The sequence below is a fragment of the Arvicanthis niloticus genome, chromosome 23 (genome assembly GCF_011762505.2).
Source record: "Arvicanthis niloticus isolate mArvNil1 chromosome 23, mArvNil1.pat.X, whole genome shotgun sequence".
Classification (NCBI taxonomy): Eukaryota; Metazoa; Chordata; class Mammalia; order Rodentia; family Muridae; genus Arvicanthis; species Arvicanthis niloticus.
In genome coordinates, this window is record NC_133430.1 from 18,006,053 (window position 1) to 18,026,098 (window position 20,046).

General features: G+C 45.6%; 1 protein-coding gene and 1 long non-coding RNA gene across 2 annotated transcripts; both read right to left on the bottom strand.

The window, feature by feature from the left end:
* Positions 1–274: 274 nt before the first annotated feature.
* Calm1 (calmodulin 1) lies at positions 275–8,024 on the bottom strand. Its single transcript, XM_076921420.1, has 6 exons — positions 7,822–8,024; positions 5,153–5,183; positions 3,847–3,990; positions 1,871–1,977; positions 1,366–1,501; positions 275–1,203 (listed from the first exon to the last, which is right to left on the bottom strand). The coding sequence occupies exons 1-6, from the start codon at positions 7,822–7,824 to the stop codon at positions 1,175–1,177; spliced, it is 450 nt and encodes a 149-aa protein (XP_076777535.1). The 5' UTR covers positions 7,825–8,024; the 3' UTR covers positions 275–1,174.
* Positions 8,025–13,679: 5,655 nt separating this feature from the next.
* LOC143436877 (uncharacterized) lies at positions 13,680–19,803 on the bottom strand. The gene is made up of 2 exons (XR_013106654.1): positions 17,424–19,803; positions 13,680–14,031 (listed from the first exon to the last, which is right to left on the bottom strand). It is a non-coding gene; the product is annotated as an uncharacterized LOC143436877 (long non-coding RNA).
* Between the last annotated feature and the right edge of the window lie 243 nt (positions 19,804–20,046).

Here is a 20,046-nt window from a genome sequence, read left to right on the forward strand (position 1 = left end):
ATGCTCGAGAGGCCTTCCCTCACTAGGGCTCTACTCTGAACATCAACCAACCATGATTTGCGTGTGCACACACACAAAGAACAACTAGACTTACGTGCTCATAGATGACAAAGAACTCCATATCTGTCTGGTTTCAGGAGTTGATGCTAGAGACCATGGGCGGGAAATCCAGCTTGCACTGGACGGTGGGTGTTTCTGTGTATACTGACCTCCCCTCCTACGGCCTTGGCCTTGTCCCCTTCCAATCTCAGCTTTACAAAGCATTTAACACCACTTTTAAGTTAATGGTCTTTTTATTGGAAAAAAAAAAAAAAAATAAAAGACTAGCATTTACAACTTGGAATGGATGTAAATTATAATTTCCTGAACAGCAATGTTGATGGTGTGCTCCAGTCCACAGACACAGCCTACTCTGCTGGCTCCGAGTCATGGTTCACACGGTTTTAAAACAGAGAGTCCAAAGATGCTCCCTTAGTAAACATTTCTCAATAAAATGTGTGTGATTTGGTGACAGCCTTGTTGTTCACGTCACTCCAATGCATGCACACAGCAGTGAACCATTGCACTCGGGCTCGCCACCAGGGTGTCACTGTCACCATGGGATTGGGGCACTTCAAGAGGACTGTCCTACTTCTAGGGCTGTGTCTCAGAGTTTAACCTTCACCCATTTTCTGCACATCACCCTGAGGTAAACCAATTTTAAATGTTTGCTTGCAGTAAACTGGCTGCTGACAATTTATCTCAACAGATTGAACTAGAAGCCATCTGAGATTTTGAATTTGTTTTTTCCGTTTTTCAGTTTTAATACAAATGCCTGACTGTGCTCAATCATCAAGCTGCATGCATGAGAAACTGGCCAGCCCAAACAGTGTATTAATCATTAGCAAATGGAACTTTAAGGAGTCCACTAAGTGCTTCCTTATAAGGTAGTACGAGTATTTATACTGTAAAACTGATGTAGGGGGCTTGATCTTTAGGGGGCAGGACCACCAACCAATACATGCAGATTTTGTGTGTGGACAGAAGGTACTTTTGACATTCAGTTTTGCTAGATACAAACAGAATGAAGAAATGAACTTTTTTCTTTTTTCTTTTTTTTTTTTTTTTGTAAGAGGTAAGTAAAAGATTTCAATTTGATTCTTCTAGAGGGGGGAAAGTAGTTGAAAGTAGGTCTTCATTTTGCAGTCATCATCTGTACGAATTCTGAAAAGACAAATAATCATAACGTTTCAGTATCTTCAAAAGAAGCTGTAAAGAACACATCTACTGTGTACGATACGTGGTGACCATCCACAGCAGCTGCTGACCTGATGTAACAGACCTGAAGGCTATTGAAAACAGGCTCGAGATTAACTTAGCCTTTACCTTCATAGTTGACTTGTCCGTCCCCATCAATATCTGCTTCTCTGATCATTTCATCTACTTCTTCATCTGTTAGCTTCTCTCCCAAGTTTGTCATGACGTGGCGCAGTTCTGCTGCACTGATGTAACCATTTCCATCCTGTGAACAGGCAGTGACGTTACACGGTAATGGTGGGCGGGTCTTAGGAGAGCAACTCTCTGAATGAGTTACTGCCAACTCTACACATCAACCCTCCCCGTCCCCAGACCCCACCAGTTATCAAACACAGAATGCAGAAGGTTTTTCAAAAGCAGATAGACACCGAACATAACAAAGACAGGGACAGTCAATTTAGTGTTCCTCTCTGCTGGCCCTCACCTCAACCAGGTAAATACTGTCATTTACAGGAGTCATATTAGAGAGTCAGACACTCAGGCCAACTCTAACCAAACAACAGGCACAACTTTCAGCAGCAACAGCACAGGGCACCATAATATGTACCTCTCCAAGGCAAGTGTGTAAGATTACCTTGTCAAAGACTCGGAATGCCTCACGGATTTCTTCTTCGCTATCTGTGTCTTTCATTTTTCTAGCCATCATAGTCAAGAACTCTGGGAAGTCAATGGTGCCATTCCCTGTAATTAAAAAAGGAAAAGTTTATGTTGAATCAGCATCATACTGACACTCCTGTGCAGTAATAATCTCAGAACCATGGTATGGGATGTTCAGGCATCTGGTAGGATTCAAGTGGTAACCAGAATGATAAACTACTGTTTTTCTTAGGTTGACCTTCTGTAGCCAGAATGCTCAACACCTCACAGAGCAACGAACGTCATGTGACTCCACTACTAGGCGGTGGCCACAGCACTTACAGGTGCAAAGGAAGCTGCACATCTGAATTCTTCACTATGAAAATTGACTAGGCAGGTCAAAAGAAACAGGAAGCATGCATGCAATTGCCTGTCCGGGAGCATACTCGGGCCTGACTAATAATGCCCTGGTGATGTACAAAATGCTTTAGGGGGGAAAAGATGAGGGAAGAAAACACCGTGCTATACCCTGCCAGTCTCCCTAGCCTTCTCCAAGTGTACTTCCAGTCCTATTCTATATGCTTTCTAGCAACACCCCTACCCAACATGGCCTTTCTTAGTACTGGGGACTGAACCTAGGGCCTCTCATCCGCTAAGCATTCACTCTTACTCCTAAACCCCCAATTCGGCATCTTCATGTTTCGTGAAGGGGAAAAAAAAAAGTTCAGAAGCCATTTTCAGTTTAGGATCATTAATGTTCAAAAAACTGTCAGAGGAGTCCACTCAACAGCCAATATTGCCAGTGACTTCTCTAAAGCTAAGAGAGAAACAGTGCCAAAGACAAATCCCAGATTAACACTAGCTTCAAATAAATGAAAATAAAATTAGGAAAAAAAAAGTAGTTATTTACAATTTATTTTTACTGAGACATTTAAAACAAGTAACTTCCAAGGCTGGTGTATATGGATGGCTTACAATCCCTACATGGCAGACCAATATAAGCGAATCAAAGATCCCCTATTGATGTAAGACGAAATAAACAACTAAGTGCTACCTATAAGCATGAGAAGATATCCTTTGTATACAAAGGATACCAAATGTACCATATGATAGTCAAATACACTCTCCCTACTGAATCTGGCCTCCCAGGATTTACATACAACAGGAAGGGCCCAACCCACATTGCTGTACAGTTCATCAACTAGATACTAAAAGCAGCATTGAGGATGAGAATAATCTTTAAAGTCTTTCGGAAAACCCAAGTCTATCACAACACTTTGTTATGTTATACTTTTCCAAATGTCTCCTCTCGATACATCTGTCTACAAGTACAGTTTAGATCCATATTGTACCTCCTTAACTCCCTTAAAACTTATCATTCCTAGATATATGTGACTTTTCAATTAGGGGAGAGGGTGCCTCCAAACCAGTTCACTGACAAAAAGGAGCCAAAAGCTTATAATCTAGAGGATGAACAGGCAACTGTCAGGAGGGACTGCTGGCTCTTGCTGGCCCCAGCCTTGTATGCACAGCTTCCCTTCTCAGATTCCACAAATTCCTTATAGTCTTCAGACCCTGCTAATGTCCAGGGGTACTCCCTCCACCCACTGCCCTCAGGTTCTTCCTCCTCTGAGAAACAACAGCTCCTTTAGGGAGCAGGTTCTCTGAGTACTTGTTTTTACTCCCCCCACAGGACTTGGTGCAGCCTCAGCAGGCAGCTGATAAAAGACTGGAGCTGTAGGTCTCAGTAAGCAGAAAAGAAAAATAGTGATCCAATCCAGGAAATGCTCTAGACAGTAGGGGAGTGACCCAAGCAGCAGGCCCACAATCCTCTATTCTATCGTCAGGAGGCTGAGGCAACCAGAGCAAGCAGCTCTGAACACTGCTTTGCTCTAGGGACCTTAGAAACATTCAATAACAAGTCTGAACTTGAATTACACAACACTGGCACTCACTCAGTTCTAAAGTCCTTACCGTCAGCATCCACTTCGTTGATCATATCCTGCAGTTCAGCTTCTGTTGGGTTCTGACCCAGTGACCGCATGACAGTCCCCAGTTCCTTTGTTGTGATGGTGCCGTCACCATCTTTATCAAATAGGGAGAAAGCTTCCTTGAATTCTGAAAAGAGATGTTAATCTTTAGTATCGATGTTTTACCCAACACTGTTGTGGTGCACACTTCCCTGCGACTGCCAAAACAAGCTGTCCCAGTGACCAGAAACCACCTGGCCTCTGTCTACTGAAATAACGATCACAACAGACCTGTCGGTCTGGCTAACACACAGTATCCCAAAAAGCAAACACTGTCCTAGTGACCAGGTTCTACAATAAAGTCGCAATATCCTACTTTTTAAGAAAACTAGCTTGAACATACTCAAATTGGTCATTAAGTGTAATCTGAGACCACCGATTTACCAGTTTAAGTCCCTTCAAAGAAAGTCCTTTCATGTCGCACTTTTATAACCACAGTGAACTCGTTTCATAGCAACATGGCTCCTGGACACGCCCACTCCCAGGCAGTCACCAAGCTTTCTGTCACATTCAACACATTTTCCCACAAGTCCTAAATAGAAACTTTTTTATCTATTTATTTAATGTTCAGTGTCTGCCTGCATCCCCTGCATATGTGTCTCTATGTATACCACATTAGTACCTGCTGTCTGCAGAGGTCAGAGGGCAGCATCAGACTACTGGAAACTAGTTATAAACCACTGCAAATTTCCACATTTCCTGGGAACCTAACCTGAGTCCTCTGCAAAGAGCAGCAAGTGAGCCACCTTAAATACATTAAGGTGGAAACATTAAAAGGGTAAAGTTGCCGGGTATGGTGGCACTCTGGAGGCAAACTACAGATCTCTGTGAGTTCAAAGCTAGCCTGGTCTACATAGCAAGTTCCAGAATAACCAGAGTTACATGGTAAGGCATCCATCTCAAAACAAAACCCAGCTTGATGTCTCATTTTCCAATTATTCCAGCACTAATCTTTACGTTTTCCAAGTGTTTTAGGATTGCAAGCAAAAGCTTTCCTGGTAGACTACTAAAAAATTTGTAGGCTAAGAACTGTAAAGTCCACTTCGGAGTAGTTCCGTGCCTCTCATTCTACAGCGCAGCTGTGCACACCCGAGTCATGTCATCTCTAAAGTACCTGGCCTCACCGCTGCTGCTTAACAGTTCTTAGAAAATCACATAGATCGCAGACGGGAGGGACAAGAGAGGAGACACAAGACCAAAGCAGAGCCTAGTTCCAGTTTCCTGGGGACTCTCCAGAATCGTCAACTTACCAGCAATCTGTTCTTCAGTCAGCTGATCAGCCTACACAGAGAAAGAAAAGATCATAATTTAATGTAGACAAGTTTGGTTGATAATAACCTAGCTTTCCTAATTATACTTTAAAATTGTGGGGTTTTTTCAAATCAGTATTTTAGAAAGTGTTCCGAATTCATTAGCGCTGGCATTTAGTAGCAGTTACTACAATAAAGGAAAACTGTTCAAGCTAGCTTAACAATAAAGGGTGACAAAGAAGTGACAGCCTCTGCTGGCTTCATTTCTTTGGCCTGCGGCTTGCTTGGCCTGCGGGTTTGCACTAAGCACTGCAAAGAAACCAGTCAGTCGCAATGTGGGAAATGGCGCCTCTAGTGGTGAAAGTACCCACAGCACCATCTGCGGCAGCAGGCAGAGAAGGAAGAGCGCCACCTACTGCGCCATAAACACTGCAGTTGCTGATTTCATCCAAGAGACCCAACCCAATGCCGCGGACAAGGCAGCCAGGACCAGGATCCTGTCCAGGGGCAGGCTTTTTAGTGCACCTTGCGCATAGCTTTGGGCCCTCCAAAATCTCCACACTGGCGTTACATAATGGCATTGGGTTGGATTACCAGGCTTTTATACCCATTTTATGAGAAATAGTTACGTGGAAAAAATATCCAGTAATGGGTTACTCACCCAGGTTTCATTTCAGTATAATAAATGCTTTCCAATCATTTAAATTAGGCAGTTATTTGCTAAAAGCCTACCGTTTGCAATGTCTAATGCCTTTCAGTCAAATTTATCCTATGATTCTGAAGCTAGAAAAAGACTGAATCCCAGGACTGTAACAAAACTGCAAAAATGAAGCACACAGAAAACACAATTATGAGGCGATAGGTTACCCCTTTCCGTGTATACATGAGTAACTATTATCATCTCCTGGTATTGATCCTGTCCACCTTAAGATTGCCAATACTTGGTTTTTCCATGTTCTAGGTACTAAATGGCCACAATGGTGGTTTTCATTGCACTATTTAGTTTCTGAGCCTCTGAACCTGTGCCTCTAACCAGGAGAATATATGTTTTAATAAAGCCAGTTACAAAATAAACCCCAAGAGAAATCCGATGGCACTGGAGTTCATTTCTTTTCCTTGGCAACTCGTCGTTTGGGAGAGAAAGAACTTCTACTTTTTAAATTGTAAGTGGGTCTTCCCTTCTATTCATTACTGGAAGCTACTTTTAAGGCAAATGGAGCCACGATTTATGTAATGCTCACCATGTCAGTCTTCCACGACAGGAAGCACTGCCACACCTCGTAGGAGAAACTGTCAGCTCACCAGGGAGAGGAGTTCCACCTCCTCGGAAAAATTCTCTGACTAGAGGCCTGTCAAGTGCATCTACCTTCGGGACGACGACTCCCCCACCTCACCCCCAAGTCATTCTGGCCTTGGGTCAAAGGCGTTCCAGAACCTGCTGGGAACGATCTAGCCTCCTTGCCAGGGCAGAAGGTGCTGCTGGTGATGTCAGCCCTGCCTGGCTAGGGAGAAGGGGGCCACGGCACACGCACACGGCCAACTGCATAGTCGCATCTGGCAAGCCAGAGGTGGCAGAGAAAGCGGAAACGTAGAGATGGGCATCTGCTTGCGGCCCGGGGAGCAGCATGAAACAAGGGACATGCCGGGCGAGGGGCCTCATTACGGTGAAGACCCAAAGGGGCCCCAGGACGGTAGTGCTGCCTATCCCCAGCACCTCCCACCGCTCCTGCTCCCCCAGGCACTGAGCCTGCCGCCGCCTCCTCCCCAGTAGAAACTTTGCGTCTCTAATGGAAACCGAGGAGCGCGCCAACTCTCTCCTCCCCCGCCCTGCCGCCCCAATTAGCGCGAGCCGAGCACCTCCCGCGGGAAGGGGCCTCCCCGCGGACACGAGCGATCGCGCCCGTCTCGCGCGGCACAAGGAGGGGGACCGAGGTTGCAGGGCCCAGCCACGCGCGCGGCCACCCTGCGGGGCCCCGCCCGGGCGCAGGGCGGCCGCTTCCGCCCTCTCCGCCCCCCAGCCTTCGCCTTCCTGCCCCCAACCCCACCCTTCCCCGACTCCTTCCTTCCCAGCTCACGCCCGCGCCGCGCCCCCCGGGAGGAAGGAGGGGACCGCAGTCGAGGGAGGACGCCCGACTCGGTTGGTCAGGGGGTCTGAAGGTGGCTGAGGACATCCCGGAATCCGCGGTCCAAACCCTGTACGGCCCCGGCTCGCCCCGACCCATTCATTCTACGCGGTCGGGGACTGGCTACCGGGACGTCGGGGCCTGCCCCGCCCGACTCCCCCGCCCCGCTGGCCCGGGCCGAGGCGCTGCGCTGCAGGCAGCCCGGGTGCGGCGCGCTGGATGCAGTGGGTGCGGGGCTGGCGGAGGGGGTGGATGCGGAAGGCCCCGGTGCAGCTGTAGCAGCGGCTCCAGCCCGCGCACAACCCACTGTAGAGTCCAGCCCCAAAGGCGCCCAAAACTCAAAGGAGGTTCCCTGGCAGCCAAAGCGGAGATGCAAACCCGAAATACATCTCTCTTTTACCGCAGCTGCTGCGTAACACCAGGCAAAAGGGGGTGGGAGTGGGGGATAACCTTAGCCAGGAAAAGGGGGAGACCCAAGACTCAACTACAAATCTCTTAAGAAAGCTTGGGCAGCTGCTACGTCTGCCACTGCGGAGCCCAACCTACCATGGTGCGAGCGAAGGAAGGAAGAGCGGAGCAGGTGTGAGGGTGGCTGCACCAGCGCAGGGGCTGTGACCGCCGAGGTGCCTCCGCTGCTGCTGCTAACGCGCTACCTGCGTTGTGCGCTGAGCCTCGCCGCCCGACTGCGAGTAACGGCACCACGGACACGAGACTCCCAGCACCACTGCCGTAGCGCGAGCCTGTGTGCCGCGATATATATACGGTGCGCGGTATCCCTCCGCCGCGGCAGTACCGCCTCGCGCAGGGCGGCGCTGCGGCAGCCGGACCTCACCGCAAGGCCCCGCCCCCCAGGCGCGCCCGGCGTGGCGGGCCCATTACGCGGACAGGGGTCACTGGGGAGGCTGGGACCTGAGCAAGGGGACTGGCCTGTGACTTCAAGAGTCCTCCAGACCTGGAATGCCTGCGTAGCGAGACCTGGGGACCGCCTCGGGCTTCCAGCCGTGTGTCGGTCACTCAGCCCCACTTCACCTATGTGTCCCCCCTCCCCACTACTCCTGGTGGCTTCGGGGTTGCTGAGCCACTGTCCTGGTTCCCCACAGAGGACCACCTTCAGGAGGTCTGCGGGCTGAGGACAGCCGTGGGGAGAGGGAATCAGCCTTACAGTTTTAGCTGCAGAGGAGAGGGGACTGTGTTGAAGACAAGGTGCTTGGCCTTGGGGAAGAAATTGATCAGATGCGTTACTTTTCTCATTTTGGAGAACTGTCCAAGTCACAGTTAGAAGCTCAGTTCCTGAGTCTGTGTCATGTTTACATGCTCAACCAGTCTAGTTTTCGTGTTTTTACATACCTACTGAAATTATAAAGATGCTTGAAGAGTTGTTCCTTGCTGGGTTCCTTATTTCCTATGGCAAATTCTATTCGGCCTGCTTCTAAATTAAGTAGTGGGCAGCTTATGTAGACCTCAAAGCCCATGCTTTCCTAATTGTCCTGGTCCTGAAAATTCATAAATTCATAAATACAAAGAAGGGGAAAGATGCTCAGAGTCACTCTGATTACAGCTGAAACCTGCACAGCCAATTGATTCTAGCAGTGAGCTCGACTATCTTAATTACAATCTTAATTATAGTCCTTAAATACTGTTTTAATTTTTAAATTTACTATTCTTCATTCTTTTGTAAACTAGGGTGGGGGTGGGGACACCCCCCCAAATGTTTCAGGTCTTAATTTGGAGCCTGGAACAAAAAAAAAAAAAAAAAAAAAAACACACACCCTTAACAAAATGCTGCAGTTTCTTTTCTTGCCAAGACAGAGCACAGAATTTGATCTTTTGTTTGCAAGGCCAGGACAAGCTGCAGGTTGTTACTTCTTTCAGAAATTGTGGCAAAATGTGTGATTAGCAGGCTCCCCTCTGGAAAGACTAGTTATCTTTCTTTTCTGGCTTTGGCCAAGTGTGCAGATAGGTGTTTTAAAAGATTCAAAATACCCCTGGGCATTGCAAATGCCAGAGTACTTCTTAGGATCACCTCAGACAATATGTCAGCAACTGTGGGACTGCGCTTAATTTCCTTCTTTCTAGAATGCTACAGAAAGGGTCAACCTGCCGTTTAAGGAGAAGTTGTAGCAGGCAAGCCCTGGGAAGGGGGCTGCCATCCCTCTTGCAAACGGTTTAAAAACCATTCACCGACAGACACATAATATCCCTATGTTCACAGAAAAGAGACTAATACAAAGTCAGTTTAAAGAATAGTGAGTAAGCCAATGAAGTACAGGTCTACAGAGCCACGCTCATTATTATTATAACTAATGATTCCTAAAGGAATTTGGATTTTTTTTTCTGTCAGACTTCCTAAGGTATTTAGCTAAATGCATTTTAACATTTGGTATGCAGTGACAAGTTGAGAAATGATGTCCTAAAAATAAAAATATGTTTAATTATTGGGGATCCTTTTGTTTCCGGTAGTCTTCCACCCCTTATAGTTATTTTGGTTACATAATTACAATCTATGGTTTTGCAAAACCAGCCAAACACTTCCCTGTGTCATTTAACTACTTCACTAAATAAAGTGCTTTGAAACCTTTGACATTATTTACTAAGTGCCACTCATCTTAGAATTATTTTAATCATCCTAGAACAATTTTCTGTTTATATTTTAGAAATGAGTGCTCTTTTGGAATTCTTTAACATATCAAAGCACATCTTAGCTTTCAAGTGTAGTGGGTTTGTAATGAGGTCATGCTTTACACAGTTTTATGGCTAGTTTCACACACTGAAATCTAAGAAGGTCAAGTGACTTGCCCAGGATCTTCCTGTGAGGCGGTGATTGGGCATAAACTAGAGCGTGAGTCTTTGCTCAGGGCTCTAATATTAGATTGTATATTAGTGAAATCAGTATCTGAAAATTTAAAGATACACTGTTAGAGACTTGCCTATTTCATACATCAGGTTCTCTGGCTGACAGCTTACATCCACTGAATCTTCATGTCCCAGGGAATTAACTTCTTAATTTATGAAGAGGTCAGCAATTTTTAAAAGCCACATAAAAATACCATAATATACTAAGACTCCAAAGGCCTATGGAACGTTCTGTGCTATTTCAAGAAAATAGTTCTATGTGGAATTAGCTAAATCAAACCATGCTAGATACAAGTAGAAAGAATGTAGCCCCAGGTCAGGAATCTTGACCACCCTGTGCCAAGCGTCAGCTTCTCTCCATGACCCCTTCAATCCAGCTCTCACGCTGCCCAAACCAGTACCACGTGGGAGACTCTTAAACACTGCCAAGCTTGGCTGCCAGCTTGAGACGCAGCCTTGGCCCCTCTGGACCACAGCTTCTGTGTGCTGACACTAAGGAAACGCTTCCAGAAGACTTTTACCTCAGCAAGCCGGGTGTCTTCTACAATCACAGCTGATTTGTCTGTCCTAGATGAACAGCACTCATTGTCCAAGTAAGCAAAGATTTTGCTTCCACAGAATTCTTTCTTAAATTTTTAGATCTATTTCTTTTTCTTTATAGGCATATATGTGTGCTAGGTGCTTGTCTGTTGGGTTCCCTGTAACTGAGGTTATGGATGGTGGTGAGCCACCATGTGGGTGCTGAGAATTGAACCCAGGTCCTCTGCAAGAACAACAAGTACTCTTAACTGCTGAGCCATTTCTCTAGCCCTTCCATAGGTTCTTGATTCAAATGTATCACATGAACAACCCTGGTAACATCTCTGAGAGGCAAACTTCTCTCTGGAACTTTACAAGTTAAGGCTCCATCGTCTGCATTTGTTTCAGTAATCTTGTCTTCCAAGTTCTCACAGAAAAGCCCAGTAAATGCTGAGTGTTCAGCGGCTTTTCCAGCTTCAAGTTCCAAAGGTTTCCACACTTTCCCCAAAGCCAACATCAATTAAGAGGGAAGAGAGAACTTCAACTGAAGAATTGCCCAAATCAGACTGATCTGTGGCCATGTCTGTGAGGCATTTTCTTACTTGATAATTGATGTAGGAGGGTTTCAGCCTACTGTGAGGGGTGCCATCCCTAGGCAGGTAGGCCTGGGTCATCTAGGAACCTTAGCTGAGCACTAAGCTGGCTGGCACAAGGAAGCACACCAGTAACCAGCATTCATCCTTTGGCTTCTGCTCCAAGCTCCTGCCTTGAGCTCCTGTCTTGGAGCTTCCCTGATGGACTATATAACCAGCAAGCTAAAGTAAAACCTCTCCTTCCCCCAGTTTATTTTGGTCATGGTGTTCATTGCAGCAACAGAAAACAAACTAGAACAGAAATTGGTACCTAAGTGAGGGATTTTTGCTGTGAAGAACCTGACCGTGTTGGCTTTGGGGAAGGTATGGAAGCATTTGGAACTCAAACATACTGAATTCAAGCTCCTTTAAAAAGAGGCATCTGACAGATTGTGTAATGTAGGGTTTTTTTTTTTTTTTTTTCTTTAGGCTTTTTTGAGAGTCTTGCTATGCAGTTCAGGCTGGCCTAGAATTTTCTATGAAACCCAGGCAGCTCTTGAACTTATTACTCCAGAGGCAGAGGCTCTGGAGTGCTGGAATTATAGGGGCATGCTACCAAGGCCAAATCTTTAAATCATATCGTTTTGGAAATAATTAAGCAACTATTTTCCTTATTCAAAAGCCAAATGCAAAATTACCTTTAGTCAGTATTCGAAGTAGTCGGCAAGTCAGCAATGTACCATTCCTACCAAATGTGATAGGGGAGGGGGTCTCACCATAGCCTGGACATGACAACACACTTTCACCAATTGTTTAGTCTGGGGAGGATTGTGTGACCACAGTCAGTTGGTATGGTAGGGTTTTGTTGTTGTTTTTGTTTTGGTTTGTTTTTTTATGACTCAGTTTGCCTAAAGAGCAGAGCTAGTGATTGGCACACATTGGATTGTCACCAAGGCCTTGATGGGCACAAAACCGAACTGTAACTCTAGATTAGACAGATTGATGCTGACTGCAGAATATATCAAAGAAAATGGCGTCCCCAATAACAGAAGTTAAGATCCAGTTAGTAGAAGATAGGAAAATGGCAGAGCCGGTGAGAGGGCTTGTTGCACAAACATGGAGACCTGAGTTTGAATCCCCAGCAACCACGTAAAAAGATAGGCATGGCTGCAATCCCAGCATTGGAAGATAGGGAGACAGACAGACCCTGGGATCAAACTAGCAAATCAACCAACCAGGCAGGCAGCATTAACATCCAGTTTCCGGTTCAATTAGTGTCTTAATTTTGATTCTGTTGCTGTAAAGAGACACTATGACCAATGCCACCATTATAAGGGCAAACATTTCATTGGGGCTGGCTTACAGTTTCAGAGGTTTAGTCCATTATCATCATGGTGGGAACATGGCAGTGTGCAGGGTGGAGAAGGAGCTGAGAGTTCTACATCTTGATCTGAAGGCAGCCTGGAGGGGACTTTCTCTTGCAGGCAGCCAGGAGGGTCTGGATCACACTGGTCAGACTTGATCATATAGATGAGACCTAAAGGCCCGCCTTCACAATGACACACTTCCTCTAACAAGGTTACACTTCCTCCAGTAAGGCCACACCTCTTAATAGTGCCACTTCCCAAGGGCCAAGCATATTCAAACCACCTCAGTGAGAGACCCTTTTTTGACACAGTAAAGCAGATGGTAATAAAGGAAGACATTTGATTCCTTCTCTATGCGCCTGTGTTCCACACAGACATATGTACCCTCACGTGCTTTTACAACACACACACACACACACACACACACACACACAGAGAGAGAGAGAGAGAGAGAGAGAGAGAGAGAGAGAGAGAAACAATAATAAACATAAAAGGATCTAGAAAGTAATAGTGTGATTGAATTTTCATTCATAGTGAATAATAGCCTTTGTCCTTCCAGATCTGAGATGTCCATTACAGTAGCCACTAACCATGTGTAGCTATTTAAAGCAAAAATTTTAAATTAAAAACACAGTTCTCCAGTTCTGCTAGCAATACATAATCCCATAAAGATGGTGGTTATTGTATTAGACAGAGCAGAAGAAACCATCACTGGAGAAACTTCTATTGGGTGGTATCATTCTTGAAATTTTTTAAAAAGAAATATGGATTCATGTGGGCTTGTATCAGTAGTACTGACACCCCAACATCCTAAATATCACACCCATGATTCCTTGTTTAGCCCAATGAGCCACCCCTTTGCTGATCCCTGAACACACAGATGCCTGTTAGTTTCAACATGTCAACATGTTTGGTTGACTCAACATGTCACCATGTTTGGTTGACATGCTCTTCATCTTTAGTGACTTCTTTCCACTCAAATCTCCTCAGTTATCATAGCTCCAGAAGTTACCATCTTATACTCTGAATTCAGATAGTTGTCTTTGCTAGGGTTTTACTGCTATGAACAGATACCATGACCAAGGAAGGCAACTCTTATAAGGACAACATTTAATTGAGGCTGGCTTACAGGTTCAGGTTCAGTCCATTATCATCAAGGTGGGAGCATGGCATCGTCCAAGCAGGCATGGTGCAGGAGGAACTGAGAGTTTACATCTTCATCTGAAGGCTGCTAGGAGACGACTGACTTCCAGGCAACTAGGATGAGGGTCTTAAAGCCCACACCCACAGTGACACACTTCCTCCAAAAAGACCACACCTACTTCAAGGCCACACCTTCAAATAGTGCCACTCCCTGGCCAAGCATATTCAAACCACCACAATAGTTTTGGCTCAACAAATGTCAATAGATCATTGAATTAGATGTAGTGCGGTCACTTCTGGAACTGTAGAGGATAGAAGAAGTAGAAACTAAATTGAACAAAGCAAAGAAGGTCATCTTTATTGATGACCTACCACAAAACCACTCCTAATTTGGTGGTACTCCTAATTTCAGTGGCTCCAAGAACATGCTCAACTCTCCCTGCTTTGACTCTGACCTGTGCCTTCTCTTGTCCTAATGGTCGTCAAATGGCTGATCCACCTTTGTCTGCAGTACTCTACAGGAAGTTACATAACTAGCTCCATTCCTTGCTTTTTATAATGAAGGAAACATGACTAAAGGCGAACTGGACTTGAAAAAGCTATCTTTCTGCCCAAATCTAATGAAGAGGCTTCTGGAATTTTATTTATTCTAAGTAGAGACCCTGAACAATTGACTAATAAACCAACTCTAGGCATCATGAGCATGGCTGGTTTACATGATCAAAGTAGTCCTTTCCAGTGCGTTTCAATTGTACAAAAGAGTATGGCTACACCCCCTTCCTTTTCCATCCTCTTCTATAAACCAAATGATATGCGGAAATTCTGCCGTGTTTCAATGAGAGGCTACTCTGGGCTTTGTTGCATTTAGTTCTGACAAAGAAACAGTTACTTCCCAAGCAAAAGACAAGATTGTAAGGTAGCATTGTCTAGTTTACAAGGTTGCTTGCTCCCTTTGTGTCCCAGTCTCAGCTATTTAATCTGTGGCACCGGTATGATGACATACACCTAGGGCTCGGTGCAAGGGTTACATTGGAGGGAAAACACGTGTGGAATTGGCTTGCAAACAATAAGCTCCAGAGACAAATAGAGGGTTTTTTTCTTTTTCAATCTTTGAAAGATCAGTCTGCCAAATACAGCAGAGTAGGTCCCAAAATCAAAGAGAACCAAAATCCAGAAGCTGGAGGGAGTCTAAGGGCTCAGCAGGAGAAGAATTAGCACCCTCAACAGGCAGGTTCCAAGGGTCAGAAGCCCTGGGCTGCCTGGCTCCCCAAAATGCCACCACTCCTAAGGCATGCTGTTGGGTCACCTATGTCTTCCAAAGCCCAGGAGGTTTGTGATTCAGAACTGATTCACTGCCTCACGTTTCAGTCCTCCAGCTCTGCCTGCTGATCCCTGAACACTGTTTCAGGGGAATGTTTGTTTCACACCAGGTTGGAAACTGGGGAAAAATTTAGAACTCAACCGTAACATGAAAACCTTCCTGTAGATGCTTTAGTAAGCGCTTCTACGAGAAGCATTTCCAATGTTCAAACTCTAAAGAAAGGCGGGAAGCTGAACAAAAGCAGCCAGCACCGTGTCTCTACTTTGTGGTTTTCATGCAAATTGCAATTGAGTTCTGGATGGCAAGACCACAGGCCATTCCTACCCTCCAGAGTTTTGCTAACTCAGCGTGCTGCTAAAGCTGTGCTCTGAGCACTTCGATCTGGAAAAGAGCATGATATGTTGAACAAGCCCAGCCATACCTGTAGAACCACCTGGAAAAGAATTTAAGACACCAGCTAAAAGTTGCATAATGAGAAACGAAAACAAAATAGTGAACTTTTGACTCTCCTGTCTATACTTCTCAATGCTGGGACTACAGGTGTGTACCACCATGTTGGGTTTGAACCAAGAGCTTCCATGTATGTGAGGAAAGCACTCTATCAACTGAACTACACACACATACACACACACACACACACACACACCACCACCCCTATCTTTCTTTTGTCTTCTTTTCATCCCCCTTCTCCTCCTCTTCTTACATCCTCAGTATCTTTATGTAGCCCAGGCTGATCCCAAACTTATCATCCTCCTGCCTCAGCTTCTTAAGCTCTGGGAATAGGGGTGCATGACACCATACCCCATTTATTATTATTATTAATTAGCACTTTACCATTATCTAAAAAAAGCCTTCAGAATGTCACACAAAATGTTGTGTAGTTACATTCTTTTGTTAACCATCTTTAAAAAAAATACACTTCTCTGTGTTCTTCTGGGATTCAGGAAAAAAAAAAATAGGTCCACCCTGATGAAGACAGAAGCAAAGAAACATAAGGCTTAACACAAGACGGTGTCAGCAACTTAGATGAAGGTCAAAGATTTTAAACCAGCAGTATAGATAAGGCCTAGCTGGGAGAGAACACTTCTGCACAGCCAGTCCCCAAGTGAAATAACAAAGTCCAAAGCAAATCATCATAGGCTTTCCCACAATCACTGGGAGGCCCTGAGAATGATAACATCCCCCACTTTCCTTATTACAACGGCTCTTTGACTACAATGTTTCAGAGGTCCAAAGTCAAAGGAAACAGCAGTGCAGTGAGATTCTAAGGCCTGTGCCAGCCCCTGCTTCTCGGGTTCTTCTCAGAATGGGAAAGTCAGGCCAGGGGGCCTTTCTGTGACTGAGCGTATAGAATGCCACTGTTTCTTAAGATATTCATATAAAATACTCAGTCCAGAGGAGGCCATGTTTACTCGAGAAGTGATCCTGATACTTATTCCTCCAAATTAGCAAAAGGAAGGAAGTGAAAAAGAGACAGTCACAAGCTGGGAGAGGTCACTGTCTCTTCACAAAAGCCCCCCCTCCCCCCGCCCCAAGAAACTAGAGGAAAAACCAAGGATGTGTTTGAGGGACTCATATGGGTTTGGTTTTGTCTTTTTTAAAATAAGTTTCTTCTAAATCTTGGTATTCTTCAAAACAAAGTCATGCATTCCAAAGAGAGCATCGATATTTAAGATCTATGATTCTTCCATAATGATATATACTTAATTTAAAAATCGAAAATAAGAGATAACTCAAGAAGAGAAGCTCTAACCTTCTACACAGCAGATGTTCTGTGTTAGTTACTTTTTTTTTTTTTTTTTTTTTTTTTCAATTCATCAGATCCACTCTAGGCTCTTCTACCACTGATCTGGAATGGAATAAAACCATTTCCTCCTTCAGTGGACCTTCACTGGGCTAGAACGGAAAAGCAAATTTACTATGTTTAGAAAATATAAGCATGCATTGACAAGGTCTCCATCTCAAAAGAGCTCACAAGTCAAGGAGCTAATTCGCCGCTCCTGGGGAAAAGCCCCAACAACTTTCCTATGTGCTAGAACTGAAGTAACATGCTAGAAAGAATATTTCATATTCAGATAAACCTGTGGCAGGCTTTACAGAAGATAACCTCCTTTGTAAATGTAAACCCTCCCTTGAGAAATATTTTGAAGACTGAATTTGAAAAGAAATTTGAAAGCAACTTTGGAACGTTGAAAGTGCTACAAACAGGAACAGCTCTGAATACAGTTCTAAACAGGACACAATTAGGTTATGGTTCAATTTCTTCATAGCAGAATCAAATATTGGAGCTGGGAGGCAATCTGGAAGTCATCTAATCTCATCTTTCCGTTCCGCAATCTAGAGAACATCGGTTCCAGGCACAGAGGAACTTACCCAAGAATTCCGAATTTATTAGCACTCTTGGATCTCTTTCTAACATCAGGATCTGGCTTGATATGAACAAGTCGCAGTAGAAGACACTTCCTACTCCAGGTACACCGCAAAAGAAACGTGATGTATTGTTTCTAAGGGCAGATATGTCTTTGGTGAGATAGCCACACAGTAGTACCAAGTTAAATTTGCCCACTTGGTAAACATTTTGGGAAAGGCTGCTAAAGGCCTACAAAGAGACACAACTTTTCTCCTTTCTGAGCAAATCTTTGAGTTTAAGAAACAGTAACAAACAACTGGCAACTACCCCTTTAGATTAGAGAACGAGTTTCTCATGAAGGCAATGCATACACCTGTAGGAATGTCAGAGAGGCTCGTTACAACATAAGCTTCGAAGAACGACAGTTGCAGGAAAAATATCAGATCATCCAAACCACAGATGTTTGAAGGTTAAACGGGAATTTCAAGAAATCCACAAGATTTAATTTTCTTAGCTGGGTTCCTCTTGCAGTGATTATAACCAAGTAGCATTTCTTCCCTGCAGGTTCTCTTGATTCCTAGTCTGTGAAGTTACTGCTCCCCAATGCAACCTCACGGCTGTCAGGCTAGCTCCAGAAAATGAGCCATACCTATAGTTGAAACCCAGCTAGATCTGGTTCCGGGCTCCTCCGCTTCTCAAATTGCTGCGAGTTAAGTAAGACAGTTTTCACCCTGCCTAAGCAAACCATGGTCAAAGAGCTGGCCATCGGATTGTTTGTATCAAACTCTCATTTCTAGCCCCTCGGGGAAGCCCAGATTTGGGGAGGTGGGGAGAGACGTTGGTCCTTCTAGAAACACAAGCGCCCATAGGGGTTCTTCTCCGAGAATCCTGGTGCTGAGCTCTGCGCTCCTAAGCAAGGGGTCAAACCGAGCCAGGAGTTTAGGATGTGGGGGGGCTTTTCTTTTTCCTTGCTGGCAACTGCCTGGCGACTGCAAAGAAGCGCCACCTGCGAGGGAGGGGATCAGCGAGGGTCGCTCCACATCTTCCCTTTAGGGGGACACAGAACACATCACAGGAACTTAATGTTATTTTTAGGTCAAGTATGCATTTCTGAGGGTCCAAAGCCCACATTGTGGAGAGGAAGAGCAAGCCGACACCCCTCAATTCTGACGAGCGGTCCGGGCGGGGCAGGGCGGGGCGGGGCGCGGGCGAGGGTACTATATCTCTCGGCGGAGGAGCACAAGGCTGTAGCCACACACCCCTCCAAACGCGCTCGCTAGCCCGTTGCTTAGTTGGCGCTGCTAAGGTTTCTTTCCTCGTTGAGTTGGACAAGGACTCTCTGATAGGCCAGCGGGACCCTGCAGTGGTTGGCCGGAAAGAGTCAAGCTGCCTGATTGGCCGCTCCGCACCTGCAATGCGTCAAGCCTCGGCGGGCGTGGAGGGCTCCGCGTGAATGGTCCTGGTTGGCGGGGCAACCCGCGGATTTCCGGAGGGAGCGGCTCCGCCTATGGCCGCCATCTTTACTAGGGGCAAGGCGCGCAGGCCAGGTCTCAGGTTTTTCGCGGCTTTTGACCAGTCGAAAAAAGGCTCTGCGAAAGAAGTTTTGTTTGGGTCCATGCCTTTAGTTTTCTTGGCTGTGGGTTGTTTCTGAACAGGTCCCAGAGATGTGGATGGAGAAGGAAAGAACTAAGTGCTCCGGGCTGGCGCTCTGGGCAGAATTGGCCACTGGGGAAAGAGGGCGCTTGAGGAGGGGCTTGGATAACGCCCTAATAAAGCTGCTGGGTTTGCGTCCTGGGCTGGACATCTAGGGACATGATTCGATTCTGTCTCTTCAAGCAGAAATGAGACTCGCTGTTTGGGTATCTTGCTCGAGCTGCAGGGTCCTTCTGGAAAGCTTGTCCGAATGCGTCATTTTTGCTCACGCTGTGCGCGATCCCGCGGGCTCCTAATGCGTTGTGCTTTATTGTAACTGTGCTCCAAACGGCCGTGCTGGAAACTATTTTTCCACTCCAGAAACAGTGTTCTATAAGGGCAAAACAGTTCGCCCGACAGGCGTACTACGAGAATGAGATTTTAATTGTATCAGCTTATTTGCCTTTTTAGGCAAATATTTACGTGTGTATGCATCCGGTTTTCACCCCTCTCTGATGCCCACTCCCGCTAAGAAAGAATTTAATTATCCAAAAAAGTCGTAGTTCAGAACTTAGCCTCCTCTCTGTGGTGAAAGAATGAAAACAAAAAAGTTACCTGGTTGGATTAGAAATCTGGAAGACGGGGGATGAGGGAGGGAAGGTCACGGTTGTTTTAGTTCAGTGGGTGGTGATATCTTGGTTTTATTTGAGGTGCGTAGGTGCACATTCGGTGGCTCCTGGATATCCAAAGGTGAATTCTGGACCGCCTTGGTGTGGGTGTTGCCATGGCTACAGGGAGAGGTGGGGAGGCAGTGAATTGTGAGACCAATAAAGCTAACAGGGCCTGTCCTCTCTGTTGCTTGAATCCTTGGTAATTGACTGCCTTGTTTGTGTATCCAGGTTTTCTCCATTCCTGTACCCCTCCAAGATTCCTGGATTGATCAACATCTGCTTACATGGGTGTGTCAAGTTGTCTTTGACTAACACCGGTGCGAAAGATTTTTCTGATTAGATA